At 44.2% G+C, this 16,202-nt stretch overlaps 1 protein-coding gene across 4 annotated transcripts in view; it reads right to left on the bottom strand.

The window, feature by feature from the left end:
- Window positions 1-16,176, bottom strand: part of PLEKHD1 (pleckstrin homology and coiled-coil domain containing D1) — a 38,623-nt gene extending 22,447 nt beyond the window's left edge. For 2 of the 4 annotated variants that reach the window (XM_032112123.1, XM_032112125.1), the window contains exon 1: window positions 6,325-16,176. In XM_032112123.1, coding sequence (XP_031968014.1) covers window positions 6,325-6,473 — 149 coding nt within the window. In that variant the 5' untranslated portion in view covers window positions 6,474-16,176. The remainder of the gene's footprint in view (window positions 1-6,324) is intronic. The other 2 variants (XM_032112124.1, XM_032112127.1) reach the window with 2 other exon arrangements.
- Between the last annotated feature and the right edge of the window lie 26 nt (window positions 16,177-16,202).

Here is a 16,202-nt window from a genome sequence, read left to right as displayed (position 1 = left end):
TTATTTTTAAATGCCTTGTTACACTTCACAAACCACATCTGTGTAAATCACTTTCATGTGGTCCCAAGGACAAGAGATCATGAAGAAACTGGAAAGGATAAGGCATTTCTATGAATAATAAGAACATTCCTAGGAAACCTTCTTGTTTCTGGGAGGGAACAAGAGGAGACCTCCACAGGCAGTACCAGTTTAGTTCCAAAAACTAAAGAAAGATGTTGAAGCTGGCAGAGAATTATCACCAGAATAATAAAATTATATCTATAATTATTAATAATAATTATTATAATTATTTTTCTTGGGTGAAAGCTTTACTGCTTCCATCAGCTTCTATCTCTTGCTCTTCTGCCATGGCTCTGGCAACACAGATGAAATTGCCAAATGCCATGGAAACAGAGACCATGGGCTCTTGGGGCAATAAAAAAATGCAGAACAAAGTTAAACTTCTGAAAGTCTGCAGCAAACTCAAGCTCTGGACCTACTTTGTACCTTCTCCAAAGTGTTTAAAAGTGACAGTCATTGAACACGTGCATTTTATATCCAGAAGTCTTCAGAACATACAACCACCAGCAGCAGTTATTGTTCCCCAATTTTTTTCTTCTCCTCATCCTCTCATCTATACCTGTTTATGCTCAAATCAAAGGTGGGGAGAAGCAGGCACTTTGTTTCCTCAGCAGGACACATTTGATACCCTGAGGACATCGTGGTTGACTGCCCAACCTCACCTCTTGCTCCTGACCACAGCCTGACAAAATCTCTCTAAGCAGAACAGCACAACTCAGTGCAAAAATCACTCCTCTGTGCTGAGCTTATTTAGTAGGTAGAGGACTGAAAAGGTGCTCATTCACAGTGCAGCCTGTCAAGCAAGCCGTCAGAGTAGGAGCAATTGCTATTGACCTTCCACCCAGGGGACCACCACCATTCCAGCCCAGACTCCTGTTCCTGTGCACCTCCCAGAGGAGCTGCATTTAATATTCCCTCAGCTGGGAAAGCAAGGGGTGACCCTGCCCATGGTGGCTGTCCCATACTTGAATTGCTCAACTACAAGACACCTGCCCATTTAGCAGAGGCACTGGGCACATCTCTGGGGGATGCACTACTGATGGAGTAGATTAATTGATGTCTCACCCTTGGGTGAAACAAGGACAGGCATTTTCAGATATTTCAGATATTTGCATTAATGGCAAAGGCAGCCATGACCCCTGCAGCAGGCCCAGAGCTGACACTGGCCAAGGCAGGTATCAGAGACCTCCAGAGAGCAAACAAGGCTTGTTCCTGGTTCCTCCTGTCCACATTTCTTCTGTGAACAGAAGCCTTGTGCCTTCCTGATTAATTTTTCCTCCCACCTCTGGTCATTAGCTCTATAAGAAAGTTTTCCTTTGAGTAGCTGCATCTTCACGTTATGCCTCTAATGCTTAGTTCAAGGAGGACTTCCTTTTTTAGAGGGAAATGTTGCCTTATCTGCACAATACATACAGAAATAACATCTTAAAAGAACAAACCTGCCTGCCCAATGGCCTGTGCCTGGTCCAGTGAGTCAGAGGGAACCAGATACTGTGGGCACAAGTATGAATCTAGAGATGCCAGAAGTCAACACCACACATGACATGGAGAAAGTCTACTCATCCTGTTCGACACTTTTCAGTCTGAATGATCTCAAGAAACATTTTCCAGACAGGTAAAGATATTGATCTTTAACTCTGTGTGATTTTAAAGCCAGGCTTTAGTTTGTTACGTACTGTTTGTTGCTCAATGCTGATAATCCTCGTATTATAGATTATGCTCCAATGGAAACCAAAATCAAAGCAAAAATAAGAACAAAATATAGCACAAATCTCTGAAAATTGATGTGTCTCTCACAGATAAATGAACTTTTAGATCCCTGACCTCACAGATGTGGAGAGAAAATATGGGGATTTGGAATGAAAATATACAAAATAAGAGCTTAAAAAATAATAATAACAAAATCCCACTGCAAGTAATGAAGGAAAACCATCAAAAATCTGGTTAGCTTGTGGGCATAATGTATTTATGCTCAGATCATGTTCCCTCATCTATCCTTACCTGGAAAGCAACACCTGAGCAACCAAGATTGTCACTTTAAATGACCTTCAGGACAAAGTCTCCATACAACAACCCAGGGACAATTGACACAGCATAGTGAAAAGAGGCATCAAGTAAAGGAATAGAGGAGAGAGTTACAAGACTCAAGAGCAGGTTGAAGAGTAAAGCAGCAGCAAGGTGAGCAAGAGCAGAAAGGGAAAGGATGGCCAAGGGAAAAAGGGGGGAGACACCCAGTTAGGACTGTGATTGGAGGACTGGAGACACTGAACATGTATCTGAATTAGGCACAGATGTGGCAGCAGAAGAAAAGGGAGTGTTATAAAGGCAGGGGAAGATTTTGAATACAAACAAGAACGCAAAAAAGAAGCAATTTAAAAATAGAGCAGAGTTCAAAACCTTGGAGAGCAGCAGCAGCAAAGGTGTGAGAGGTGAGACAGGCTGGCACAGCCACACTCCACAGGCAGCACAGGTAATACAAGAGCCATTCATGTGGTCAGCTGCTCTGGTCACCCATCCCTGCTGCTGGATCCTGCACTATGAAACCGCTGAAACCACAGTGTAATTAAACTGGAATAGCAGAGGAACAGTAACAATTTGAGTGACTCAGATGTCACTGAGTCACTGAGAGCAGAAACAACAGCTCTACAGGACAAGTTGAGATACCTGATCTCTGAGGGGAAAGTGCTCTCTTTGTATCAGAGAGGGCTAATTAAATTAATTAGCTAATCTTTGTACAAGTTTTTGACATGACAATGGCCCAGATGAAGTAGTTACACTATAAAACTGCAGCAGTCTCCCTGGTCCTTTCTTCCGGAGGTGATTCTCTGGGCACCGGTCCAGGAGCACAAGCAGCGAATCCCAGCTATGAGATCAGCCCAGCTCTCTATCCCTGGGGACAGCTCAGGAAACTGATGAGCAAATGATCTTTATCAGCATGTCAGGTCAGAGTCCACAGTACCTGCCCCTCACTCTTCCTCACCTGGCAGGCTTCCCTGCCTGCCTCCTGCCCTGGTGCCCGGCAGGAAGAGGTGGATGCTTCCTGGCAGCCAGCAGCAAGTGGGACGTTTACATACATGGACGAGAGGGAAGCACATGCTCTCGCAGCCCCGATGTCTCAGCAGCCCCTGCTGCCCTGTGCTCCACACACACACTGCTCTGCAGCTGTGTGATTCCCAGGGGGTTTCTGAGCAGAAAGCAGTCCTAAATAATTATCTTTTCCATCTGTCCTGTGACCACTGTCAGCAGCCACTGTGGTAAACAAGGTTACGTGCATGCTTTGCCACAGACAGGACTGGTTCAAGAAAAAAAATTCTCTCTTAACTGTGCTGTTTCCCTCCTTCCAGCTTGTCATCTCTGATGGATTTACTGAGAGATATAAGCATATTTTGTGCTTTGTTCTCTCCTGTTTTCAACTTCTCGTGCTCCACCTTGCTTTTCTGACACTCAGTTGTCCACCAAGCAGATGCCCCTCCTGGCACTGTCCCACTGAACCCCAAAGTCTCAGACATAGATGGTAACAGACAGTTTAGAGCATGACACTCCTATATGGGACTGGGATTATTCATAGTAAAGAAGGTGTCATTTCCATCCTGGAAAGCTACTGCACCGTATTCATGCCATATCGAGGGCAGGTATGCACATTATGCATTTCACTCCAGCCTCCGTGCCAGGCTGATGCCATTACCAGTAAAACTTTTGTAGCAGGAGAGACTAAATTGCTTATTATTCATTAGAAGGAAGAATGGGGTGCAGTTTGTTAGGAAGAGAAGGATCATAAGTCAGGGACCAAGAATATGATTTTCCAAAGCCGCTCCAGCAGTGACCCAATCTTAGACTGGTCAAAAGTACCAGTAAACTCAGAAGACAGTTGCTTCTCTGTTGGAAAGATATTTCTTTACAAGGAAAGAAAATTCACATTAGGAATAGAACTTCTTTTCTTTAAGAGATAGGCATCAGGGTGCTGCTAATGGCATTTCAAAAATCAAGCTCTGAAAGGCAGCATGCTCAGATGTCAGCCCTGCAGATAAACACAGCCACACTGGTCCAGTGCCAGAAGCATCCAGCCCACTCTTGGACAGTACCTGAGGCAGCACACAAATATTTGGGCTTCAGAGTAGACCACTGCATGGGCAAAAGGAAGGACTGAAAATGCTTCAAACAGCTGCCTCTAGTCCACTCCAGCTGTCCCCACAGGTGCCATCAGATCTAGCCCTGACTAAAATAAAGCTCTGCTATCCCTCCCTGCTCCCTGCATAACCTCTGCTGGGACAATGTGAAATTCCAAAACCTGGGATTTCCATCACCAAAGTACTGGACGCCATGCCTGGACACTTTTTCCTTGATCTATTATCTAATCCGATTCCATCCTTCCCTTAAACAGTTGCTTTTCTTCTCAATTTCTCCAGAAACATTGCTGCTACAGCCAAGTGAATGCGATCAAGCCAGTAAGTATCATGTATCTCCCACACAGACCTATGTTCATGGCTCACGGCCTGATGAGACCAATCCTCCCCTTACACACTGTTTTATCTCCCATATCTTGGAAAGACTTTCCTTGGGACTGGGAGTAGTACTGTTGTCCAAGATTTCAGGACAAAACCTACGTTTATCAGAGATCAGATCCCAAATGACATCAAGCAATAGTCAATTTTTTTTCTTAATTTATCTGGAGTGGGAAACATCTCTTCTCCTTTTCATAAAAAAATGCACTTGATCAGCTATGTGTTGCTGGGCCTGGGGGGAAAGAAGGGGAAATGAATGAATTGCTCATCTCCCCATAATGATTTGTTATAATAACATGCAAGGTTATTTTACTTTAAAGCAAGTCTATCCCATGATAAAACAAACAAACCAACCAACAACACATTGCTCCTCTCTTCAAGTCTTTTTACTCCAGTACCCACTTCCTTCCAAACCCTACAGATTCCGTGTTCAACTCTCATTGACCTGTGTCTGGTCCCCCAGGACCCTCAGCTGCTGTGCTTGCAACTAATCTTCCATATCATCCCTGACCCACAGTCACCTCCCCTTCTGTTCCTAGCTGCTATCACTAAAATATTTACCACTTGCTGAAGATGAGGGTGACTTCTAGGAATAGAACAGCACTAAATAAATAATGACAGAGGGAGCAGAGATGGGCCATTTGCCTGCAAGAAATTTTTATTAGGGAGAGCCTTTTAAGAAAGTCTCCTCCATGGCAAATTACCTTCCCCTCTGTTATTCTGTCCACTTCTTTTCCATAACACAGTCACATTAGTTTCCAGACGTAATTCATTTATTTATCAATATTTGGGAGCTGAGTAGGGAGCATCAGCACAAATTCTTTTCTGGGTGAAAATAGGCTGTTCTTGGCAGGGGAGGGAATAAAACCCACACACAGGCCAAAGACTGCTACAAAAACAAAACTGCTTCCCAAGTAATGTTTTTGTCAGGCTATGCCATCTTCACAGACTGGGCAGCACTATGGTTACTACAGAGAGCAAAGCTGGGAAAGCTGGATTTAGAAATGGTTTGTATCTATACTGCAGACTACAGCAAAGAGGTACTTACCCACAAAAGGTAAGTGCCAGAGATCCAGTGATTTCCATAAAGAAACTACACCAACTCTAAACTGATCCACCATTTCAGTATTATAGAACTTACTTCTGTCCTTGGTTAAAGGTTATGGCAAATGCTTTCCAGCTCCAAACTTCCTGGCTGCTGATAGATAACACACAGCAGCTTACAACTCCCTTACATCTCCAGATGGGAGAGAATTCAGAGCCACCTTCTCCCCAGGGAAGAGTCTGCATGTGCTGTTCCAAGCATGCTGTCACTGTCAGGCAGCACAGCAGTACTGGAGCTGGTCCACAGACCCCTGCAGACCACACACACATACAGACCCACATGCAGTCAGCTCAGCCCTTGCCTCTGGCACCCAAAGGACTCAAAGAGCTTTGAGTGCTAAAAGAACAAAGGCAGTTTAGGGGCAAAACACACGAGCTGACTCTTCCTCTTTCATAAGATAATTATTCAGAGGAGGCAGTTAGTCTCTATTCCCACCCTGAAGTGCACATAGCACAAGGTCTGGACAGATAAAGAAGAGAGCACAAAGGGGTGCCACATGTGTAAAGCAGACTCAGAACAGCAGGGAAGCTATGCCCCAAGTTTTACCCCAGCCTCTGCCTGGCTGCACTTGAAGAGTCAAGCACTCAGGCTCTTAACTTATCCCAGAACCCTTAGGCTTTGTATTTCATCCGAGCATCCCTCAGCAACCGGGCTTACCTCCTGGACCATTTGGCCGACTGCCTCCCAAAGGGTCTCTTCCAGAGCACACCGTACAACTGCACTTTGGTGCTGATGTCCAGAGCATCTGAATCCGTCTGTTCCATGGATGGAGAAGGGGATACAGAACTGGATTTTGAAGCGAACATTATAGATGGATCTGGTTCTAACTCTCCCCCTCTGCGTGGCAGCTCAGGGAATCCGATTAAATGCAATGAACCAGCAGGACGTAACCAGCCCAGCAGACAGAGAGACTGGGCTTTGGTTTGAATCAATAACTTGACTGCTCAGCACACAGTCAGTAATTCTCTCCCTGATGCACAGATGATGAGAGTTTTCTCATTGCGTATTACTTCCTGATGCATTGAAAACAGCACACATCCCAGCCCAAGGGAAAAAGAAGAGTGAAGAGAGTCAGACATCAGAAACACAGAGAGCCAGAAAGAGCTCCTCAGAAAGAAAGCTCTTAGCAATAACATAAGCCAAAATACCTCTGCACCAGAGCCAGCTTGGAAGGTTATTTCAGTCGACATTGCAGCACTCCATGCAGAAATTAGGGCAAGACGGATGTTTTACTGACAGGCATCTCTGACACATATTCCCAAAATCTTGCGCTCGGAGACAGGTTCTTCTGATTTGTCCTGAGGAAAATTAGGGCAGAGCGAGTGGGAGCCAGCAAGTTCAATCAGACTCCCTCTGTCATCGCAGGCAGGGGGAGAGGGGGGCCCTTGCTGTGCCAGCCTGGCACTGCCCACCTGGGGAGAGTTCACGTGGCTGCTGGGTTTGGACTGGGCAGTGTCCATACTGCACGCCTTGCTCTGCCTTAAACGGCCATTGCTGATCGAAGTTAGAGCATAAAATTCTGCCTGCCTTCATGCCTTGCTGCATCTTGGAGATGCGGCAAGAACAGCCTCTGCCCTGCCTCTTAGGTACCAGCTCTTTCTTGGCCTCAACATGGACACATAGGAATATATCACACAGCTCAGGTAAGTCCATGTTCATCTCCTGCTTAGTACTCCCACAGCAAGCTTTTTAATCTGGTTCCCTAAGTCCTTGTTCCGCTCTTGAAACCCTTTCTCCCTGCACAGATACGAACACCATTCACCAAAAGAACCTATCTTTTGTAATGCCCACAGGAAAGCAGATTAGCATTATATTGTTCTTTACTGTGTCCTCCCTCCCCTCCAGGATTAGAATTTAAGGAAAATCCTAGCTGCTAAAGCATCTGAGGTTTTGGGATATCATATAACCAGTACAGATGCGTACACGCTGTGTGGCGTGCATGCCATAGATGCTGAGGTGTCTGCTCCCGATTTAACCTGTGCCATCCTATGTGAATCCATTTGGATGCCATAATTGCTGCATGTCAGCCCTTCCCAATGCAGTTGCTCAGAAGAGACACAGTGCAGACACACGGTCCTTTCCCATTCCCAATCAGAAACCTGGGATGTGCTATAGGCCAGGTCACACCACAGGACATGGGCTCACTTAGCTTTATTCAGTCAGAGGCACTTGCAAAGCATCTTAAAGAGAGGAGATGCAGACAGCCTGCCTCAGGTTCACAGACTGCATTCAGTATTAGAGAAATTAGAGATGTAGGTCCCTGATAAAAGTCACAGTTGATCAAAAGATGAGGGAGTCAGCAAACTCCACAATTTGTTACTTTCTCTCACCCTGGTTTTGACCAACCTTTTTGGTCCCAGACATGGGACATGTCCCATCTCAGAGTGCTATTGAGGCAGAGGGTGGAGAAGAGAGCAGCAGATACTGCCTCCATCTCACCTGAGCTCTAATTCTTGAATATAACACTGCACTGCAGAAGAGAAGCATTAATGCTATAGACACCATTCCATACACAGCACTAAGAAGGAAATACTACTCATAATCAGGAGAGGGAAAATTTTCTCTCAAATTATGTTGCACAAAGGGTAAAAATTATTCTGGGCCCTATGGCCTCACTTTACTCTATAAATGTGCAGTGAAAAGCCACAGAGCTCCCACGTAAAGATAGATGATCTAATGCCCCTGCCATTGTACTGCACCAACAATGCCAAGATCTGACAGCAGTGACCTGAGGTGAGGAGAAACAGATTTTCATCCTTTACTTATTTTTCATTCTTTACTTATTTTTACCTTATACAGACCAAGGGAGTAAAGAGGTTTCTGGCTTTGAACATCAAAAAGTGAGATTTTTTTTTTCCTCTGCAGGCCTCTAAGACAAGCAAGGCACTGACTATTTACAGCAAATTCTTTAAAGTCAACAGTCCAGGGAAAAGAGCAACTTGCTTTTGTCAAGTGACAGGCCAGTAATGCTAGGGCAGTAGAGAGCAGCAAGGTGAATTTTCTAACTGCTGGTGTCAGAACACAGTAATCTGTAGTAAAAGTGGCTCTTTTAACATTTCCTTTATGTGTGTACTAATCTAATGAAGGGGAAACACAGTTGTACATCCTTGAGAGAAAGCACTGGAGCTTTAATAAGAAAACCTTTCTGTGGAGCAAAAGGCTGCACTGGTATGGCAATTATTTTGCTAATATGTTGTCTTTATTTTTCCTACACATCAAGCCAATAAAATTTTGCTAAAAATAAAACATTTGAAGCAGACAGCAGTGCAAGCTATACAGAAATAACACTTCTTCACAGAATATCCTGAGTCGGAAGGGACCTACAAGGATCACCTCCAACTCTTAGCCCTGCACAGGACATGCTCAAGAATTACACCATGTGCCTTCACCACAGGCCACACTCCAGTCCAAAGATGCTCCCTTTCAGTTTAAGGAGACACACAGTGGCTAACTTCAGCTGCTGAGGAGGCTTGTATTTTTAAATTTTTTTTTAAGTGAAAAGTTATACCTTCATGCTCTGGGCAGCCTTTCAATACTGTGTTATGCAGAAAAGAACAAACTGCTTCTTGGGCTGGGGCCAGTAAGTTGACATGGATCAGACCTGCTGCAGAGTTGGAGAGATTCAGATCTTACCTTCCAGTAAGATAGATTCCCTTTCATTTTACAGCTTCTGATAGATTCTGATAGCCATTTTTAACCCTGAGAAACATTAGCAATTATGGGAGGTATTAGCAGGTACCTGAACAATGTGGAGAAGTCCAGCTCCACTTTCATTTATGATACATCATTCTTGCAAAGAGAAAATGTCACATGTACCCCTCAAAGTGATGCTCCAGCTTCCTAGGTGCACAGTTGAGTGCAGATGCTATCTCAAATAGAGCAAAAGCAACTACCATCACAACTAACATCAACCCACCTCTAGTGAGATACACTGACAGAGCATGTTTCTTTTGCACATGATTAAATTTTCAGTGTCAGATGGAAAGTCAGAGCTGTTCTGCAGAACTCAAAGAAAAGTTGCTCAGCAAATGGCATTAAAGTCAAATGCCTGTGTAGATTTGCAACCCCATCTGACATCACCCTTACAGATGTATAACCCCATTTGACATCATCCCTTGGTAAGAATTACGTGGTCTCAGTGACCTCTTCCAGCTAAAGCCCTTCACCAGTCCCAGCCCTTCAAAACCACTCAGATTCATGGTGGATGGCCCAGGAGTCATATTAACCCAACCATTTGCTGTGGATGTAGCACAACTTCAGGAGACTTAGAGGAAGACAGAAAATAAGGTATCAGTTTACTGAAGCAAAGGGATTTGACAGCAATCAGCCAGCCCCATAACTTGGCTTTTGGGAGGCAGTTTTCTCAGGAACTGACACCATAGTCAATGACCGTTCTTCTCAGCATGAAAAGGGGATAATTTTTTTTTTTTTTAATTCTACTAAGAGATCTCTTCTGGAAGAAAACTCATTTACTCTAGTATTTTGTTAAACAAAGATTTCTGCTAAAAAGCCATTTTTCAGAATACATCAGAGTGGTCAGCCACATTTGAAAGCTTCCTCTAGAAGACAGCCCACAGGCTTCCTGCGAGGCACCAGTTTTTCCCCCCATCAAGCCTAAATACAAAGTGATCACATGGCTGACAAACAGAAAACGTTTGGAGCTTCAGTAGTTAAATAGGCTGCTTCCAACCAGCAACTTGTCCAACAGCAGAGAATAAATACAGCTCTACTTGTTTTCTTTCTTTCCATAGACTATGAATCCACTGCCACACACTCCCTTCCTCCCTGGGGAAGGGTAGTGCTGCATGCCTGCAAGCCATGCTGCTCCAGCAGCCCCAGCCAGTCAGATCCCAGTCCCATCTCTGAGGATGTGGGAGAGTGCAGCAGCCATGGGAGTGCTACTTCCCACAGCAGGAGGAGTGGCTGAACCTCCAAACAGAGGGACAGGAAAGAACAAACCTTTCCCCAAGGTTTTGTAACAGCATTCAGAGCTGGTGGACTTGCTGCTTGGAACAGACACCACCTCCATTTCTATTTACCTTTCCAAGTGCATCTCCTTTTAGCTACATCTTACCTGCTTGTAAATGAACATAATTCTACTCAATCCCAAATGTGACAACAGCAACAGCAGTTACCAAGGGCATGGCTTGAGCAGGTGACACAGCTGAGCAGCAATGGCTTAGGCCAGTGCTGCTGGAAGCTTTCTGCATAGAAAGTATCAAAGTCGAGGACTACCCATGGTACAGTTGCCAGGTGAGTAGCATGGGATATGTAAAGGACAGCTCAAAACCTTGTAAAGACTTTTCTGTCCTTTGCACCCCGTAGTGCCCAGACACTCAAGAGATCCACCAAAGAGATCAGAGACAAGGTTCAGAGCAGTTCTTCTGGGGGAAGTTCAATTGCTTACTCAGTCCCGTTAATTTTGAGCATAGAAAAAGTGCTGCCTTTGCAACGAGGGCATGGAAGCACCATTCAGTATCCCAGGGCTTAGCTTCCAGACCTGGCAATGTCCTTATCTGACTGAGGTTGTCCTGTGCAGGGCCAGGAGCTGGACTTTGATGACCATTGTGGGTCTCTTCCAACTCAGGATATTCTATGAATCTAGGCAGGTAACTTGACTTCCCACTGTTCCTCATGTGTACTAAATCCAGAACATCACAAGAATACATATACCAGGACAGTAGTTTGGGTACCATGGGCAGCCAAAAATCCTGCAAAAGAGAAGGATTTGTTAGCATTTCTTTGGCAGAATAATGGAGGGGGAAAATGTAATACCTCTACATATTAAAACAGGCAAACAACCAGAGAACCACCAGCACGCTTCAGATCTGACAAAAAAATCCAGCAAGAAGCAAATGAGATCCAGGGCTGCCCATTCTGGAGAAGGACACTCCTTAGCTGTTCCAACACTGGTCAGTATATCTGAATTCTCCAAGTTTCTAAAACCAGGTTAGGTGCTGGACTTCTATGCACAAAGCATTTCTCAACTGCAAAGGTTTCAATATTGATTGTGGTCCACCAATTTCTACCCACTTTGTTCTCTTGGGTCACAAGAGGGAAAGAATTCATAGGCTTAACTTTTAAACAATAAATACATATCCAGGAAAACAGAACTGGCCAACCCACATATTTATTTCATTTGAAGTTCGTAAAATGCCCTGCACACAGAGACCAATATTGCTCTTGCATACACATTCAGTGCTTCCTTTACACCTACCATTGCTGTGATCACAGAAGGCAAGGCCTTAAAAAAGCATGGACACTGCAATTAGGACTTCATTCAGGAGTGGAAACTGCGGGGACCACACCACCAGTGTTCTTCACACCCTTTCCCTATACATTGTGCAATGCCCCTTAGTTGGCTAGTTGGAGCAGCCTCCTCTTCAAGTTTCTCCTTCCTGGTCTTGCTCATCGAGCCAGTCACAGCAAGGTCAGGGCTCCTGCTGTGCACATACACAGGGCAGGCACAAGACACCTCTTGCCTCCTTCCTATCCACATTCTCAAGTGGTTATCTAAGTATAGAGCACAAAGATCTACTGCTGCCATCTATCATAGCAGCAGACCATGACAGCTCTACTCTAAACCCTGCAATGTTGAGGAGAGCCAGCAGCCAGATGAAAGAAAAACTGCCTGGCAAGGAAGGACATTGAAGACATTGCTCTCTGCAACATACAGCAGGCTAAGAGGGCCATCTCCTTTTAGTCTCCTGTGAGCCATGCTGCCACACAGCTTTTGTAGATGAGGCTTCTCTCATAATGCCATAGTTTAGATTGTAGGGATAAACATGGAAAAGCTCCCAGACCCACTGCCTTAGTCATTCACTTGTACCCTGTCACCTTCACGTGACATGTCTACACAGAGCAGGTATCAGGGGTACAAAGTTTTGTTCAAGATCAGTCGCCTCTCAATTTCTTTGTCAAAAAGAGACAAGAGAACATTGGAAATTCATTGCAGTCCTAAAACTCGACTCATTCTACTGATAGCACCACCCTCTGAGGACAAGAAATGCTTGAGTAAAAGTACAACAGTAAAAGTCATTCAGAGTAGTAGTAAGGCTCGTAAGCAGGGTTTTCAGCAGGCCTCTTCACCCCTGTATAACCATGACAATCTCATTGAAAGTGTTTCTTCACACAGCAGAATCCCATTAACCTCCACAGACTCCAATATAACTATAATCATATATCATAAGTTAATTACCACTTCAGATACTGGGCATACAGATACAGAACCAGCATTTTCCCCCTAATAATTTCAATCTGCTTTTAGATTTTCCAAATACTATATAGCTTTGGTGTCAGTCAGCATGATACAGCTTCATTTTTATTAGGTCAAGTTTTTTTGAATGAGGCATTTTTCCTTAACCCCCATCCACCATAAGCCTTTGTTAATCTCTCAACATCACAGACGAGAGGGAGAAGTGCGGTGATAAGGAGGGTGGAATGTTGTGCAATTCTGCCTGCAGGGATATTTGGATAAGGCTTGCACATATCAGTAGAAGAATGGTTTAATTTGTCAGCTGGAACAATAGATGACAGCTCATCATCTTGCTGCTGTGCTCATCCCTAATGAGTCTCTCATAAAAATGCTGATGTACATTTTTATTTCCTTAACAAATGAAGGAACACTCTACAGCAATCATCAGGAAGCATGCAACACCACAGTTCCTAAATATTTAAGTTTGTAGTGGTAACTCTTGTAACATAAATATACCCAAAGCACTTCCTCACATCTCCGAAAGGATTTACCACAGACTACAGTAATTAAGTCTCCAGTTACTGAGGTGACATATTTACTAAATACACTAAAAGAATGCTAATACACTGCATAATGCTTTACCACTAAAACTGAGTTTTGCTTGCAAAAAAACAAGACTGTCTGGGAAGAATACTGGCTTTCCCTTCTTAGTGCTTTACATCTGCTTGTACCAGCTTTAACACCACCTCTGTCATTTGATTCAGTTCTCACACTGACTTTACATTAATCAAATTCTCTTGTGGTTAAGCCAGTATAAAGAGATTACACTCTCTCTTAATGACACAGGTCCTATGAGCTACCAGAAAAATCAAAAGCAAGCAACCAGCTGAGAGGATTGCTTATCGCTGGAGTGAAAGAGCTAAAACACTGTCTCACAGGATCTTAGATAAGTCTGTAGACAGCAAGTGCAGCAGAAAAAAAATCCTTTTTCTAAATGAATTGCTTATGAATCATCTCCATCAAGTGCTATCTCTTAAATGGATGCATGAAGTTGGCAAATGCACACATCACTCATCCTGTAACAGCAACATTCCCCTTTCTCTTTTCTGAAAAGGCAGGTCTGAAACCCAGTCCTGCTTACAGGGCAGCTGGAAAGTATGGAGAACATCTATACACTATGTCAACTCAGCAGCTCTAAGAGAAATCTCATCAATGTATACAAATACTTGAGAGAAGGGTGCAAAGGGCATGGAGCCAGACTATTTTCAGTGATGCCCAGTTACAGGATGAGGCAATGGGCACACACTGAAATACAGGGCACTCCCTCTGAACACTTTTTTCCTGCTTTACTGAGCAGCAGCGCAGGTTGTCCAGGGAGGTTGTGCAGTCTCCTTCCTTGGGGAAATTCAAAAGCCATCTGCACATGGTCCTGGGTAACTGGTTCTAGGTGGCCCTGCTTGAGCCAAGGTGTTATTTGACCTCTGGAGGTCTCTTCCAGCCTCCATCACTCTGCAATCAGTGCTTTTGACCACATTCAATCAGTGCCTTCCCACAATATGCTAAGGAACTTGCCAAGTACCATCCCCACACCTTATTAGAGTAAGGCCAGTCCATGTGTAAGCTGCTCAGATTGCTTTATTCCTTCCTGCATTGCTCCAGCTGATAGTTCTATCATACAATGTCAGACAAAATTGCAGACCACTGGCTTGCAAAACCCAAACCGCACAGATCTACCTAAAGACCTGAAAAGCCTATGCAGCTGTTTCCTTAGGGACTGCCTTGGGACAGGCAGTCAACTTCCCAGTTATTCCAAGTATCCCAACCCTGATTCTCATCCTTTCCCTAAATCCTGACAGTAGCAAAAGAATGCTGCAGTGGTAATAACTTTCTTCTACAAACCCCTAATATTGTACACACAATGGCAGATACTTTGGCAAGACACAAGCACCTTTCCATTTGCTCCTCCATTTATGTATTTGACCCCTACATGTGTTTTAAAATGTTAAATCTAGTCCCAGCCAAGTCTGGTAAAGTAACATTTTCAGTCAAAGCATGGTCATTCTTTAAAGTTGCATCTTGCCATATAAATCCACTGAATTTCTTTTTCTAAAAGTCTGCCTCTTCTATAATCACAGCACACAATGTGCAATTTACAGGATTAAAAAAAAATCTTTTATTAAAACCTATAGTCCCTAAAAATGTGGCTTAAAGTGTCTTATAGGAAAAAAACCTGACTGCCCTGCAAGCTTCAGCTCTGATAAAACAGAATTAATTGTCCAAGCACTACTCCTAACCCCTGCCCGAGCACCTGTTTCAGAGACCACTACTAAAATTTAATATCCTACTATTCTTTGCCACTCAAAATTATGTTGGTGGAAAATTAAACCCAGAGAAATTCAGGAGCCTGAGAAGGGAGTTTTTCTCCACAGCAAGAGCACAATCCTTTCTCAGTAATAATGACCACCATGGCATCAGAGAAAACACAGGAGAGCTATGGCTGAACAGGCTTCCATGTGATTACAGGCTGCAGGAGGAAGGTGAGCTGCCTTCCAGTAAAACTGCATCAGCAGTGAAGGCAAAGCAACACTGAAGAGCTGTCAACAGGTAAGCAGTAGGATCACTGGGCACTCACAAGGAAAGCTGAGCTGGGACTCTGTGCCTGAAAACAGCAAGAAGATAGGAGGGGAAAAAACCCCAACAAACCACGTAACAGGGGCATGAAATATTTCACCAGCACTCTTCCCTCATAAGACAAGAGCAAAAAGCAGGCTAGGGTTTAAAGCTGACTTTTCAGTCAAATTTCACTGAAGCCCATACATGTATAGGAAAGACTACTTCATCACAAAGACTCCAAGAATGGAGGGACTTAGTGTGTGCATTTTGGGTTTGGGACTGATAAGACTGAGAGCACTGGATGGAATAAAGACAATTTCCTGTAGCTTCAAAGGGTCCTCAGGCCTTTTAACAGTGCCCTGGAGCAACCTTAAACCCATCATCTCCTTGTTGCCCTCCAAAGAGGTCTCAGCTTTGGAAGCTCCAGAGATTTCCCTGGGGGTGCAGGAGGAGACAGCTTCAGGGCAATGCCAACTCCTAAATACTCTGTGAGAGACACAAGCTGCCAAACACCCCGCTCGAGCAGAGCTGTCACATCATCTCTGCATTAATACCTCTGAACACATTAATAGCCATATCCAAAGCCACCTGCTACGCTGCCTCCCAAGATGCAGTTTCACATTCCAGGTTTGCAGGAGGTGCTCAGACATCATGAAGAAAAGCAGCAAACACCTTCCCACAAAAATAAAATGTACTGTCTGCATCGCTTGCATCCCCATTTAACAAT

The sequence above is a fragment of the Corvus moneduloides genome, chromosome 6 (assembly GCF_009650955.1).
Source record: "Corvus moneduloides isolate bCorMon1 chromosome 6, bCorMon1.pri, whole genome shotgun sequence".
Taxonomy (NCBI): Eukaryota; Metazoa; Chordata; class Aves; order Passeriformes; family Corvidae; genus Corvus; species Corvus moneduloides.
This window is presented reverse-complemented; position numbering and strand designations above follow the sequence as displayed.